Genomic DNA, 15710 nt, shown 5'->3' on the forward strand with positions numbered 1-15710 from the left:
AATTATGTAGTTCACTGCAGCTGGTGTTCATCATTGTGCACCTCTGGGCCGAAAAAAAATCAAGCCAAAGTACCGGAAAACTGCAGTTCCTGTAGTGACCACTTGAGGCTGGCTCTAACGGTGAGTCACTCAAACTCAAAGTTTAAAATAACAACTACTAACACACCCATTTAAACTGTCCAAAGGTTTAATTATGCATATTTAAGGGAGTGGTTTGGTTGTACTTAAATACACTTTTAGGAATCAGCTGTTTAGTTTTTAGCATCATTAAATATTAGTTTATTTCTTTGTCCATCAGTCATCGGGATCTTCTTTGTGTCTCAGTTGTACAGATGTACTGTTTTCTTACCAATTCTTTACTGTATAAATCCTCATTTAAACATTTATTGATATCTTTTCAGGTAAAATTGTTTAGCAGTTTAACCTGAATGTCCACAAAACCTGATTTTCACCTGAATGTATTGATTTGACCAAATCAGCGACCTTTTCACACCAGTTTGTTGGGGTTATGTTGAGGTGACTTTGGTAAATGTAAATCTTAAGTGCTCAAAAGTCAAACACCTTCAGTGCTCAGTAGCTGCTTTAACTTAGTTTGAAAAAGTGAACTTATCAGTTTGTAAATTTATGCTTGTGTAGGAAAAACCTCTCTACAGTGTTGAGCAGTTCTGAGTAAAGCATTCTGGAGTTAGTTCAGATTATATATTCACAAATTCAGTGTTTAATACCTGGACAGAGTGCTATCTAGGAAGCACAGACCACCTGTTTTCATTTTGAAACATTTCAGAAGCAACTGAAACGTAAAAAATTAGAAACATTTCAGACATTGCTGGAAACAAAGAGGAAGATATTCATGCCTCTAGGTTTGTATTCAGGGAGAGAGACAGATGGAGGTCATTAGAGCTAATGATCTCACCACTGACTGCGTTGGCCTGGAGGCGGCCGAGGTGATAGGCGTGATCGTTATGCTGCTTGTCATTTTGCTCGGAGTGGTTTTCCCCGCCGAGGCTTGGCGTGGAGAGCGGAGAACTGTTCCCGTTTCTCTGCTTTCTGAACTCAGGCCAGTTGGCCTGAGTGTCAGCACAGGACTGCTGCAGGCCTCAGACGGCCTCTTAAACTGTGGACCCAGGTGGATGTGGATCTTGTTGTCCTCCGTTGTGATGATGTTGCTGTTGTATTTCCTGACAGGTGTAGTTCCAGGCTGCTTCTCTGGGGTCACCTTGACTACTGTGCGGCCTGTGGAAACTTCGTGAGGCTCAGATAAAGCACACGCTTCAGCCACAGGGGTGGTGCTGACGGTGATGATGGACACTGGTGACTGATGGCTGCTCCCGCCATTCCTCTCTGGACTCTTTGCTCTGGAGATGGTGGTGATTGTGACAGGAGATTTGGCTCGACTGAGACCTTCCATTCCGTCACAGGTTTTGGTCTTTGAGGTCACGGTCGTGGGTTTAGGGACGATTGTGATGCGGGGTTTCTGAAGACCGAGAGTCGGGATGATGGTGGTGCTGGAGAAGAAATCTTCAGCTCGAGGGCTGGTGATCTCCAAGGTGGCAGTGCTGTTCCCGTGATCCGGGGTCACTCTGATATGAAGTGGCTGACCCGGTTTTTGGGACATGGTTGCCTCCGGTGGATGAAGCAAAGAGACCCCGTGGATCTTCTCAGGAGTGGTCTGAGTGATTGTGATGGCCTCCTTCTTTTTCATCCAGGGTATCCAAGATTTTTTGGCTCCAAGTTCAGCTGAAGCTGGAGGGTATCGTTCAAGAACTGTTGGCTTCTTGAGACTGTGTTGCCTGAGGTTACTCATCAAGTGGTTCTCCTCAAGAACTGATTTCCGGATAAAGCCCGCTGCCGTCTCGTCCTCTGCAGGCTCGCTGGCCATCACATCTGTCTGAACGGCTGTGGAGGTAACCGGGACATCCACCATCCTCCTGCCATTCATGCTTGGCCTCAAGGCACGACTGTACCGCTTGGCAGCTTCAAGCTCCTTGTTGAGGTTCTGCATTTCTTGGCTCATGCTCTTATTCCTCTCTTCCTCCTCCATAAATCTCTGCTGGAGGACAGAGAAGTCAACCTGCAGCTGGGAGAGCTGGTCTTCTTTGTTCATCAGCTCGTGGATTTTCTCCTTTAAAGCCAGAACATCTGCCTGCAGATCTTTGGTTTTGGCCTCCTCCATCTTGCAGCGAATTCTCAGCTCAGCCTCAGGACTCATGACTTCTCCTTTCTCTATGGCTTTGTTTCGGGCAATCTGACTTTTCATCTCTTCCAGAAGCTTTGATAGAGCGTTTGCTTTATCCTGCTCTGTCCTGAATTTCTTTTCAAGCAGATCATACTCATCTTCGGTTTTCATCAAATCGCCCTCAACCACCTCAAGATGTTTGAGCCGGCTCTTCAGTCTTTCGATTTCTAGCGTGAGCTCTATTACTTTGTTATCTTCTTCTTCTGGATTTTGGTTATTTTCCTTGCTGGCCCGCTTTCTCTGCATTTCCCTCTCTGTTTCCTCAAGTCTGTCTATCGTCATCTTCATCCCACTCAGCTTGCCATTTAGCTCCCTACACTTTTCCTCTTCACCTGCCAGTTTATTCTTTAACTCATCTCTCTCTTTGGTAAGCGTCGTCACCTGGATCTCCATCTCCGATTTGTATTTCAGAACTTTTTTGCTCTCCTCTATCAGCTTCTCTGTGACCTCTGTCACCTTCCCCTGCTCTGCTTTGAACATCTTACTTAAATCATCACTTTTCAGCTCTTCCTGTTTGAGTCTTTCTGCCATGTTTTTGCGTTCATCTACCAGAATAACTGTGAAGGACTTCAGCTTCACGAGCTCATCTTTAAGGGCCATTTCTACTTTTTCAAACTTTGACTCTGAGGACTCGAGTTCCTTCATCCGGGTTTTCACCATCTCCAGCTCACCGGCCAAATCCTTCACGACACGTCTCTCTTTTTCCAGGTTTGCATGAAGCTGTGAGCACTCCGTTTTGCTCCTGTTAAAGATTGCCTCCAGTTTCTCCAATTCAGCCATTCTCTTCTGGAGTTTCTCAACTTCCAACTTCAGCTCCTTGCTGTGGTTCTCCTCTTCCTGCAGCTTCTTCCTCAACTCCCTGCACTGAGTCTCTGTTTTGGTAATCTCCTCATCTTTGCCCTCCATCTCCAACACTTTCTTACGCAGATTCTCCAGCTCGGCCATGAGTGAAGAGTTCCCACACTCTCCTTTGCTGATCTTCTCCCTCAGCTCCTGCAGGTCTTCCTCTGATTTCTGCAGGACCTTGTTGCTCTCTTCCAGCTCTTCAATCTTGCGTGTCAGTCCAGCCAGCTTCAGCCTCAGCTGCCGGCTCTGGGACTCCTGATTCGCCAGCTTGGTGGTCATCTCCTCATGCTCCTGTGTGAACTTTGCTGCTCTCTGCTCTAGCTCGGCCTCCAGCTTTAGGACCTTCTGGCTGCTTTCCTTGGCAGTGTCGCTGACAGACGCCAGTCGCTGCTCTTTTTCCTGAAGCTTCTGAGTGAGGTCCTGGATCTTCTGGCTCTGCTGGTCGATCTGCTCAATGTGCAGCTGCCGCTCGTCTACCAACATCAGGGCAAAGGACTTGAGCTTCACCAGCTCTGCTCTGACCTTCTCTAGTCTTCTGCTGTGCTCCTTGTCCTTACGAGCCTGGTAAGCCTTCTCCTGCTCCAAAAGCCTTTTGAGTCTGAAAAACAAAGACAGTGAAAGATCTTAGTTAATCTCTGCTAAAAAACAAAACAAACAAAAAAAAAATGTTTGGAGCACTTGCTTTCATGGACCAAATGTGAATTTTGTTTGTAGAGTAAAAAAAAAGCCAATTCAATTGTAATATTCTTGGGATGGTAGTCCAAAAAGATCCAAGTGCATGAACGCCAGCTATGAGATGGCAGTTTAATTTTTGCCAATTTAATTTTTCAGTAAGTTACTACATTGGGTTTACACTTTTTAATTGTAGTTTGTATTTGCTTCCTTAAAAACAAACAATAATTATTATTATTATTACTGTTATTGTTATTATTATTATCATCATCATCATCATCTCAAATGTGTACACATGTAAACACATCTATGGGCAATATATAAGATGTTCTTAAGAGGCATTATAAAACACACTCACAGACATCCCCGTCATACGGACATGCAAGTCTCAAGCATCATCTGCATCTCCTAAAGCTCGTATTTCTGATCAAATAGATAATTTGTCATTTGTATATTGTACTTTAGTTTTGTAAGTGCACAATATTGTTTTTAGTTACGTTTTTTGATTCTCAAAAGTGAGAAAAATATGTTTTTTAAGTCTACTTTTAGTTATGAATTCCTTTTTTCATGTCATTTTATTCCAGGATTGTTTTAACTCTGCGAGTTTGTAAAGTAGATCAAATTGAGTAGAACTTTTCCTTTTGATAACAACATTTTCCATTCTGTGTGGATACATTTTCACCTCATCGCCTCTAAAAATTACAAACTAATAGTTGCCTTTAATTTTTTTTTGAACACAGTTTGCAAAGACGGGAAGGTAAATGGAGCAATTTCACAGATTTAAAAAATGGCATCAGCACAGCAGCACAGCGGCCAACAAAACTGAGAACTGAGATTTTGTTTGTAGATGTTTAACTGATCTCTGCAGGAGTCCCTGCAGGTCTGAGAAAGACGCTTTACAGCAGTTACATAAGACACTGGGATACATCAGCTGAGCTCTGGATCAAAAAAAAAACAAACCTCCAACCTCTACGCATACACCTTCACAGCCTTATCCTCCAGGGTCAAAAACTTCTTCCCCTCCAAACTGAACTTACCCACCAGCTGGGCTGCAGTACTTGCTGATCCATCTCTGAGGGTGTTTTTAAAAGTAGCAGCCAGACTGCAGCTCAGCGTCTCCTGGGGGGGTCAGAGAGGGAAGGGAAGGAAGGAGGGGCCCCAACCCCACTGGAAATTAGGCATCACATTCCAAACAGCTCATTGGAGGACAATGAGAAAGGTGGATGCCGTGCTAAACAGCACTGCTCTGCTGGATGGTGATGTCATCCATCCATCCATATATGGACACAGATGCCCTGCCCTTGTTTGGACACCAAAGTGGGGGAGGAGGAAAGGCTCAAATCTTCTTCACTGTTTTGCTTTCCCTCTGGGGAAGGAGGCACGACTAGACAGCAGGTGACATGACTCACGTAACGTGTCCACTTTCAAGTTCAGATTTCTTTTTCCTCATCTTTACTTTGGCTCCAGTTTTAACCCTCTGCTACCCACCATGCAGCCCTGCAGCATTTCCACAGAAACAAGACAACAATGCAAGGCGGGAGTTTTTGTTTGGGAGAGGACAATGCCAGAGTTGCACAGCCTTTCTCATTATAATCCCCTGGTATCGTGCAAAGCGAAAGGACATGGATATAATAATATATTTCTCCATAGTGGCTAAAGGGTGGGTGTGGGTGTGTGTGTGTTCCAGACAGAAAAGGCCTGTGGTTTGCACTGCAGAGGCTGCTAAATGAGCCAAATATGAGCAGTGCAAAGAGCTTACAGATGCTTACAGCTCTTCATTATTCCAAATGCATGTGATACATAAATACCACAGGAACAAGAAGCCACACTGTACAGTAACTGCCTGTGTTTTGTGGCTTCAATACTTACACTTTTGTTGGATGTTTGTAATTTAGAGATCTGGGAAATTGCTTTCTCAGCTTTGTATTTTAAATGAATAAAAACCATGAATGTCTTTCTTTTTAAGTTCAGAAAAAGCAAATGCCTATCCTGCCGTTCAGTGTAGGAAATACTGGAGGAAAATGTGATTAGGGATTAATATCACCAAGGACTTTTTAATAAGTTCTGCTCAAAGATCTGATGCGTTATCAATTTCTCACCCAGATGTCCCTCAGCCAGCTGAGAGATACAGTCTCTCTGGTCACTGCCACCAGGCCCCATCCCAACTCGACATGCCTAAAATACCTCACCTGGGAGGTGTCCCGGTCAGATGCTGAACCACCTCCACGGGTACCTTAAAGTAGAGTAGGAGCTCTACTCTCAGCTTCTGACCCGGTGTCTAAGGAGGAGTCCAGACATCCTTGACAGGAAGCGCGCTCACATCCACAGTCTCGTTCTTACAGTCACTGGAAACGTTCAATAACCAGTAAAAACCAAAGCTTCACCTTCAACGCAGAATTCGCATCACTACAGACTCTGCACCAATCCCTCAAATCCAAACATCTGGCAAGCAAATGTTTATTATTAAGGTTTAATTCTTTTTAAAATTCGCTTTTTTAAATAAATCTTGGTAAAATACAAAATCACATTTTGTAAGATTAAGAAAAACTGAGCCCATAAAGTTTTTACTGAAGGCCACGGACTAAGAGCTCAAGTCTTTTTACAACGTCTGCCTAGTTCAAGACACTTCTACCTTCACTTTTCACCTCCATCTTTTTCACCATCTGTGGTTAGCGAGCATAGCAATCCTGCTGCCAATGTTAGCTAAGAGCTCCACTCAGGTTTGAAGTGTCACTTCACCTGCTGTACCGCAGTATATGAAAAGCCCTGGTTTTAACCATCTTGGGAGTTTCCACTGCTTTGAACATCCATTTAGATATCAACCATCTATCCTGAGCCTACATGAGAAAAGCTCTGAGGCTTTTACACCATTCAGACTAAAAACAAATTTGTTTCAGATTGAAATCGTACCAAGTGCAGCTTTTGAATGCGTATTTGCACATTAAAATTCTTCCCTTCCTCCCAAATTTTACTCCGATTGCTCCCCCGTGCTCGCAGGACACAGTATCTGTCATTGCTGCCTTGTTGGCAGATGATGGCTCTGCAGAAAGCCTCTCTCTGTGTTTGGGTCTATTCATAGCCTCAGCACTAACCGAAGCCTGTCACAGAGAAGGAAGAGAGCCCCAAACAACCATAAACCAGAGCAGGGCTGAGCCCACAGCAAACATCGGGCCAGGAGATGCTGATCTCAAGCTAATAATAGTTGCAGTAATTACCATTAACGTGCTGAACAGACGCGTCAACGGGAGCACTTTGATACAGAGGAGGCACAGTTCATGTTCAGACACAAACTGGAAAATCTCCACCACTGTGAAATTACAGAGAATCAAACCTACATTTTTCTAAAGACAAGCCTGATTTATCGGTCAAAACGTCGATGTCTCAAACCACATTAACCCATAACCACACTGGGCTCAGGGCCCTCTGGGTGGTCATGGCGAAAACTGACAAATCCATGTTGCCGAGACTGTTGGATTCCCCCATCAGCAATCGATGTGGATCGACGATATTATATGGATAACAGTTTTCCCCTTCATCAAAGCCACTGAAATTTTTATTTCTATAGTATATACCAGTCATGATGACAAGTCGTTTCCATAGATACATTTTAAAAAATAAATGAAAATCATCCAGCAGGCAACAGAGCTGGAGCTTGGATTCTGTGAGGTAAAGTTAATTTTTACATCACAACCTTTTGGACATTTCTTCCTTCATCAGTTAATAAACATTTGGTTGGTTGCAGCCCTGGTTTGTTTTATTTTAGCCAAATGAATTAAATTTATTGCTTAGATCAAGTCTAGAAGTCTCTAAATGGCAGGTTTTTCAGCAAAACGCTCAGCCGTAGCTCAAAGTAAATGGATGTAAACCCTGCTGGTGCACTGTGGTGGACATGTTTTCATTGAAGGATCTTAGCTCGTTTTTGGTGGGGGCCTTCCAGAGTCAACAGATTCATAAGCTCGTCTCTCGACACTTATTTTGTGTAGCTGTAGTGGTCTGTGACCGTTGTTACGCAAACAGAGCCTTGTAATCGGCCAGCGGGATCTCTGCTGGGAATGACATCATCAGGGTCAACATGTTGGTGATGCGAATCCACACGCTTACTGCAGCCAGCAGGAATGTGTTATCAGAGCAAGCGGAGAGGTGAGATCAGGGCGACGTTAGAGACAGAGTCTGAAAACTTCCTAACGACTATGAAACTGAACCAACAGCTCTCTAAAAAAGTTGAATACACCTGAACATCTTCACTGTTATGCTTCAGGTCTGTCCTTCAACCTGCAGACCACTGAGCAGGCACCACTGCTTCAGAGTTTAATTCATTTAGATGGTCTTTTCTCTTTTTTTGAGCCATATTCTGTTTACTGGAATGTTAATTTGCAGCAACATTCACTCTCTTTTAACTCTTGTTTAGGTCTCCTCCTCCACCATTTTCTGAGAAAACCAACAGTTAAATGAGTTTATCAGCTACAAACCTAAGTGAATCAGGTTTTTATGACTTTTCCTTTAACCTGCTGCATCTTAAGGAAGCTGATGAGAAAAAAGTGAATGAGGAAAAAAAAAAGGAATGGAAAGGCCCCACAATAATGAAGACAGCCAGTATCACACAGATTTATGATTCTTAAACCATCACTGAAAATATGAAAGCAAGCAGAAAGATGCTGCTATGAGCCATGCAGACAGATCTGAGACTCGGTGAAGCATTTCTCCACATTCAGGCTGTTAAGAGTTTTTATGGAGCATGAGGAGCAGCTGCAGATCTTCTTATGCAATCTCTCACATTTGGGCTGTTTTGATGTTGGATAATGGAGGTCAGTCACTGGAGCCATCAGCACGCCTCAAAGAAAGACCTTATCAGATCACTGCACACGTTTTCTGATGCTCAGTTTGGGAGGCCAGAGTTCAACTTTCCAAACCAAACAAGCTCACGAGTGACAACCATTTTCCACCATGTATAAAACCTACTGTATCATCATAAATTCTGCTTTTATTTGGAGCATTCATAACCATAAGCAGCCCAGACGTGAATTACAATGTGCAAAATGTCATAAAGTCGGAATTTGAACCTTTTCAGTCATCATTTCCTTGTTTTTTTAAATAGTTTTACACAAGCTATTTAGTTGGATTTAGTGATTGTTGCAAACTAAAATAAAAAAAAAAAAAAATTTTCCATTTTGTAAAAGAACAAAAAAAAAAAAAAACATGTTCTTATTGTACAGATAAGGCCTCCGATCAGACTATAAAGGATGGATGGAAAGACACCACAGTGCCACCCATTGCTTGATTTTATAACCAAAGGGTCCATCCGCCTCCCACACCATTTTCCAAGAAAGAAAAACAGCAAATGTTGTTTATCAGCTACACTTACCTGCTGCATCTAAAAGCAAAGCTAATGAGAACCAAGCGAATGAGGAAGACATTAATTTGGACATTTTAAAAACTGGGAGATTATGGGGATTAACTCACTTTTGCAGTTTTATGTCAGAAGCAAAGTTGCTGCTTTAACAGTATTTAAAGGAATGCAGCACATCAGTTCACATCAGTCGCTGCTGTGTGTTCTGTTTTTGCGATGACTCTGTAAGGCATATTTCACCACCTTGCCTATCAGACAGCATCTAAAACCCCGGTTTTATCTGACCTGGCCAAATAAACGTGCATCTGCAGAACACACGTTCTTTCAAGAACAACTCATCTCTCATCATCTTTTAAGAAACGTATCCCTAGAGTCTGCAAATCTTACTAATCCCACGGAGTGAAAGATCACAGCTTGGTGGACTTCTAAAAATACAAACATTACAGATAACATCAAGTGATTTCAGCATCTGGCAGTGTTTGGTGTAATCGCATTACTTTTGCCATGATAGCTTGATTTCAAAATGTTTTAAAAATCCATGTGGGAGATGGAACAAAAAGGAGTGATGAGCACTTCTAGTTTGAGGAGTGTGGCTGGAAGCTGAAGCTGTTCAGCACAGCAAACTGAGCACACTGAGGTCAGGATGAAATTGAAGTTTTTCTATTAAAAAGTTTGGGATTTTCTTTAGCAGAGCTGAGCAGCTTCAGCTCATGAAAACAATTTTTCTGAGAAACATCTGTGATGCAGATCCTTCCATTTGCTCTTTGTTTTTTTGCAGAATACTTTAAAAACGTGTGTGTGTGTCCATACGCACTTGCATCACCAACTTCAGGGTGAACTTCAACTGAACTTCAGGGCTTTTTCTGTAAGCCACATGACATCAAAGCTCAATAGAAAGCAACGCTGACCCTCTCTGAGCAGTTTAGCTTTCATTTTCAGCAGGTAACCAAGGCAGATATGGACAGGCTTGTAAGCCTGATGATGCAGTCCCAGCTTTACTGCTTTCTACAGTAGAATCTCAACATTTTTCTGCTCCGTGGCCTCGTTTTCACCCACTTTACTATCAGCTTTGTCCCAATACTAAAAACTACTGAAAGAAAAACCCTCATTATGAGGCGAGGGATTTGTGCAGATTCAGCTAGCTAATGAAAGCAGAAAACCTTAATTTAAAAATCAACAAAGATCCAAACACCACACTGGGGACAAAGTTAACAGCAACACAGTTGATCAAACAAAGACAGAGAGGACGAGAGCAGCTAGGAAACAAGACACAGGTGGAAACAGTTAAGGTGGAGCAAACAATCAGAAACACAGGATGAAAAACCAACAGAAACTGAATGTATATGAAAAACATAATCATAGTCACCCCTTAATTAGTTAAGTCACGTCATGAAGTCTTGAGCTGAGCGTTTTCCCCACCACCATCTAGGTGTTTTGAAACAGGATTTGACATGCAGAGAGGCGGATCTGACTAGAAACTGAGGTTACTGCGTGCTCATTGGATAAGAGCTTGTGATTTTCAAGTCATTAGCCAATGAGCATAACCCTCTGTCACTCTAAGGTAAAAATTATGTTGTATTTAAATCACACAGGCCTAGAGATTGGTTTGCGACCACCTGGCAACCCACTGGTTGCTAGGGGAAAAGCGAGTAATCAAGTGGTTGCCAGGGAGATTGCAGAGTGGTTTGTAGGCCTGTGTAACCAAAGCCATTAACTCATCAGCATCGCTGAGCATTGTGTTCCCATGAGAGCCCGTTCTCACTCCCGAGGCGTAACATGCTGACGTTTTGTCACGTCCCGGGGCGTTCCTGAGGAATGCAAAAGGAGACCTTCGGCGTTCTTATGGTACGCGGCGGGTTATGGCCGAAATCCAGTGCAATGACACTCCCGCGGTAATAGACGTTCCAGCCCTGTATTCCAGCCCTAAACCTAACCTTATCCCTAGCCCTAACCATAACCTTTTTCCTGAGGTTAACCAGGACTTTAATGATGTTAAATAGCGTGTTTCTAAGTGATTTGAAGAAAAAGAGCGAACATGTGTAGATTGAGTCCATATGATTCTCATATTTCCTCATTTTTCCGAGGTCGTCATTTAGGAACGTGGTGGGAAGCCGAAAACGTAATATGTTGACGATTTGTCACCTAGCGTAAAATGTTACGCTTTGGGAGTGAGAACGTGTTGCCCATGAATAACTGGAGTTCCGATGAGCTGCCCCCTGCTGGTCATTTGATAGAATGCAGCAGCGTCTGAGAGCAGATGGCCTGGATCAACTTTAACAGCGGGGTGCTTATTTTTTAAATAAGAGATTAATGCGCCACCTTCACAATACACAGCAAATTTTGGCATAAACAACCCATCTGAAACCACACCATGAACGCTTACAGCGAGTTTGTAGGTTTTAATTGAGCTGAATCCAGAACTGAAGTCAGAATCCTGCTCCTCACATACAAGGTCTTAAATAATCAGGCAACATCTTATCTTAATGACCTTGTAGTACCATATCACCCCATAAGAGCACTTCACTCTCACACTGCAACTTACTTGTTGTACCTAGAGTATTTAAAAGTAGAATGGGAGGGACAGCCTTCAGTTTTCCGGCCCCTCTTCTGTGGAACCAGCTTCCAGTTTAGATTCAGGAGGCAGACACTATCTCTACTTTTAAAATTAGTCTTAAAACTTTAAAACCTTACTTTTTGCTAAAGCATGTAGTTAGGGCTGGATCAGGTGACCCCGAATCCTCCCTTAGTTATGCTGCAATAAGTGTAGGCTGCTGGGGGATTCCCATGATGCATTGAGTGTTTCTTCTTCACTAACTATGTGTTAATAGACCTCTTTGCAGTGAATCATACTTGTTATTAATCTCTGGCTCTCTTCCACAGCATGCCTTTTATCCTGTCTTCCTTTTCTCTCCCCAACTGGTCGCAGCAGATGGCTTCCTCACCCTGAGCCTGGTTCTGGCGGAGGTTAAAGGGAAGTTTTTCATTCCCACTGTCACCAAAGTGCTTGCTCATAGGGGGTCATATGATTGTTGGGTTTTCTCATATTCTATTATTGTAGGGTCTACCTTGGAATATAAAGCATTTTGAGGCGACTTTTGTTGTGATTTGGCGCTATATAAATAAAATTCAATTGAAAATTGAATTGAATTGGTTTGTGCGCTCTTGGCATCTTGGTACAGATGTTCCAAGCTGCTATAACTAACATGGGCTTAGTTGTTAGTCCAATAATTTACAATAATCAGCAATGTGGGCATTTTATTAGCATTTTCATTAGCAGCTGACGAGGCACAAAAGCGAACCTTCAAAATAAAACAGGAAATAACCTGAAGAAAGATCACAAAGGCAGAAGGGGACGCAAAGAGGCACAAAAGTTACAATGGGGCCGTGGAATAATGCAAAACTAATACAAGCAGAGAAATATGAGTAATGCATCACTTTAAAAAGCAATAAAGATTCAGTTGTTATAGATTATGTTTTTGGCTCACAAGACCACAAAATGTTGATTAAACCGCTGCTAAAAATAGTTCACAGCAGCTTATAAAAGGTGCAGTAATCCACCTCCAGCTTCATTTTAAACGTCATAGTTTGAGCTGATTTTAAACGTTTTCTTTTATCTTCTTCAGAGACCACATGGCTTTGAGTTTGGTGCCTCAGGCGGACAAAAGTGTGAAAATGTTTAGAGATGGACTCATTTTGTTGGTTTTGGCAGACTAACTTTTTTCTTCAATATTTGAGACTGTTGAGCTTTTTTCATGCCAAAGTAAGCAATCTAAAAGAAAACAGGTACTTTTGTCCAGCCAGCCTGAACTCACCTCTCTCTCTCCTGCTCCAGCAGGTTGGTGAAGTCGTCACTCTTGTTGATGAAGTCCGCGTGCTTTTGCTTCTCGTTGTCCAGCTCCATGACAGTGCGGCGGTGGCATTTCTCAGCCAGCAGCAGCTGCTCCAGCATCCGTCTGTACGTCTCCTTCTGTTTGTCCTCCAGACGGTCCAACTAAGGGCGAAACACGTCAACACTCATTATGGACAACAACCCGCTCTCTAACATCGCATCTGCCAGCACAATATCACAAACCATTAGCCATGGTTACGGTGAGATTGTACTTGTGGGAGAGACTCTGCACACAATTCAAAACTTGTCACGCTTACTGCACATTTGTTCAGCCTTTCTTCCTCCACTGCACCTGCAGATTTCACTGAGCATGGAAAATTAGGTTTTGCTGCCATTCTGCTCACCAGAGAATCACTTTAGGATCTAATTTCAATCTTTATTTTTTTCAAGAACTCCAAACCAAAGTTTTACAAGAACTGTTTTATAGCTGGATATAAGCTGAATTTACTCTGTGTGTGTCTGACTGAGCACAGTGAGGACATTATTTCAAGCTGTGGTTACTCCACCTTCCTCTATAAATCATGTGTCGTCTCTGTATTCAACAGTCAAAGCTTCGACGTTTCCTTTTTAGTTTAGGTTCAGTTCACAGTCTCATTTACAACAGTGTATCATCAAATAATTGTTTTTATTATTATTATTTATTCCTAAAATAGCTCGGTACCTTTGAGATTAATGTACTTTTTTTGCCACTGTGTGCTCTGATCCAGTGTAAAAAACTTGTCATTTCCTTTTAAATGATGAAATGAAAGTTATCAGTGTGTGTATCTCTCACTGACCTCAGCCATGGGCTTCTCGTACACATCGTCTGTGCTGCTGCCACTGTGGGTGAGCAGGGCATCTCTCTGCAGGGCCTGCAGGGGTTTGGTGGGCACAGCGGAGCCGTAGTGGGCCTCCAGAGTCTCAGGACGGGTTCTCTCCGACTTCAGCAGCCCGATGATGTCCTCTCTGGCCTGAGGAGACACAACAACGAAGGCGTATTGCATACATCCACCTCATTCATATATTATACTGTGAATATTTCTTTTCAGAGGTTTGGTCAGCACTTCATGACAGAGAGAGAGAGAGCGCTGAGACACTCGAATGAGACAAAGCTGACTCCAAATACAACAGCATACAAAAAGCTTTGCGTCAAAAAAAGCTGGAATGATGCAATAAAAATACAGATTATAAAACATATCACGTGATTTGATCATTTTAATCTAAAATAAGCTCTCCAATAAAATAATAATGGATTGCATTTATATAGTGCTTTACAATTCCACCATTCATTCACACACTGGTGCAGGCAAATCACAGTTGTAGCCACAGCTGCCCTGGGGTAGACTGACAGAAGCGAGGCTGCCATATCGTGCCATCGGCCCCTCTGGCCAACACCAGTAGGGTGTAGGGTACAGTGTCTTGCCCAAGGACACAACAGAGAGAGCTGGAGGATCGAACCAGCAACCTTCAAGTTACAGATGAGCTTCCCAACCCTCTGAACCACGGTCGCCCCAAATGCTAGCGTAAAAAATAAAACATCATCAACTGCCATCAGCTTCAGCAACAAACATTATAATATCATGTTTACTTGCTTACACTTTGCAGCTTTGCATGATGCACAGTTCAGAATAATCGTTCTTTATTTTATACCGAGCCTTGGTGCAGCTCCTCTAGTCATCATTTGTTTAAAATAAAATGTCTTAACTCCTCCCCTTTTAAGCTAACGTTTCTCTGATAGGCTGACCTTGTAAACAAAAGGTTTAAACAGCAAATGGGAGGAGCTTCTGTCAGTAGAAGGCAAAACTGGTCTCCATGACATGTATAAATAGAAAAACCCTGCAGGAATTATTTGCACATACACTGACATCATTATTTGAAACTTTGGGCATGTTTAATACGAGCAGCCACTGTTTGAACAGCATCCGTTTGACAGGAACTAAGAGGCAGAGCAGATGCCCTTCTAGTTTTATGTGCAGTCTCATCCCTTACCTTCCAGGTTTGTGCCAGCAGAGAGCGCTGTTTCCTTCATGCAGCATTTCATTTCACAGATCTACAGCTATGACGCCAAGTCCTGAAAGCTGCTTGGTTTATTCAAAGCATCACAATCAAATCTATTTTCACAGCACTGGAAATATACATTGATTTAAAAAGCTGTTTTTACGTTACAGCCATTTAAAACATCCGCACACCTTCACCAAAGAGTGTTCAGTAGTCTGCTGCTCCACCGTCTCAGTGTGTGCTGTGACATCTAATTCAGAGCCCGTGTTCTTACTTTGTATATCTCATACAGCTGTTATCGCAGCCAGCCATGGATCCTAAAGATTATAGTTGTGATCTCATAGAAAGCATCAAATCTCTGTCCTGTTATTTTCTGTCTTTACCCTACATGTCACTAGTGAGCTATTTAGACCAACACATGGTGGTGCTGAGATGAGCAGGATAAATGTGCATAATAGAAGTCCAGAAACTAAGCAAGAGATGAACTAAATTAAAGGAGAAAGCAACAAGATCAAAAAGACAAGGAATGGCTGAAAAAATGCAGATAGGTTCACAAACTGACAAACAGTGAGGAAAAGCACAAAAGCACAGCAGAAGGACAGAATGTCAAACTGCAGCGTGTGCAGCTGAAAACAGCCCGCCAAAAACTGCATTTACCCACATGTCCACTGAAGACTGACGCTAAAAGTGAGTTACAGCTTTTGGGGCTGCAGATGTCGGGAGGAGTGTCCTCCTGTCAATCA

At 42.7% G+C, this 15710-nt stretch overlaps 1 protein-coding gene across 3 annotated transcripts in view; it reads right to left on the reverse strand.

The window, feature by feature from the left end:
• Nucleotides 1-15710, reverse strand: part of filip1b (filamin A interacting protein 1b) — a 53246-nt gene that overhangs the window by 5223 nt on the left and 32313 nt on the right. For 2 of the 3 annotated variants that reach the window (XM_085132631.1, XM_085132629.1), the window contains exons 3-5: nucleotides 13767-13940; nucleotides 12914-13092; nucleotides 914-3680 (exon numbers count right to left, since the gene is read on the reverse strand). In XM_085132631.1, coding sequence (XP_084988757.1) covers nucleotides 914-3680; nucleotides 12914-13092; nucleotides 13767-13940 — 3120 coding nt within the window. Of the gene's footprint in view, nucleotides 1-725; nucleotides 791-913; nucleotides 3681-12913; nucleotides 13093-13766; nucleotides 13941-15710 lie in introns of all 3 variants that reach the window. The other variant, XM_085132630.1, reaches the window with a different exon arrangement.

Source organism: Neolamprologus multifasciatus, chromosome 15, assembly GCF_963576455.1.
Source record: "Neolamprologus multifasciatus chromosome 15, fNeoMul1.2, whole genome shotgun sequence".
NCBI classification, from domain to species: domain Eukaryota; kingdom Metazoa; phylum Chordata; class Actinopteri; order Cichliformes; family Cichlidae; genus Neolamprologus; species Neolamprologus multifasciatus.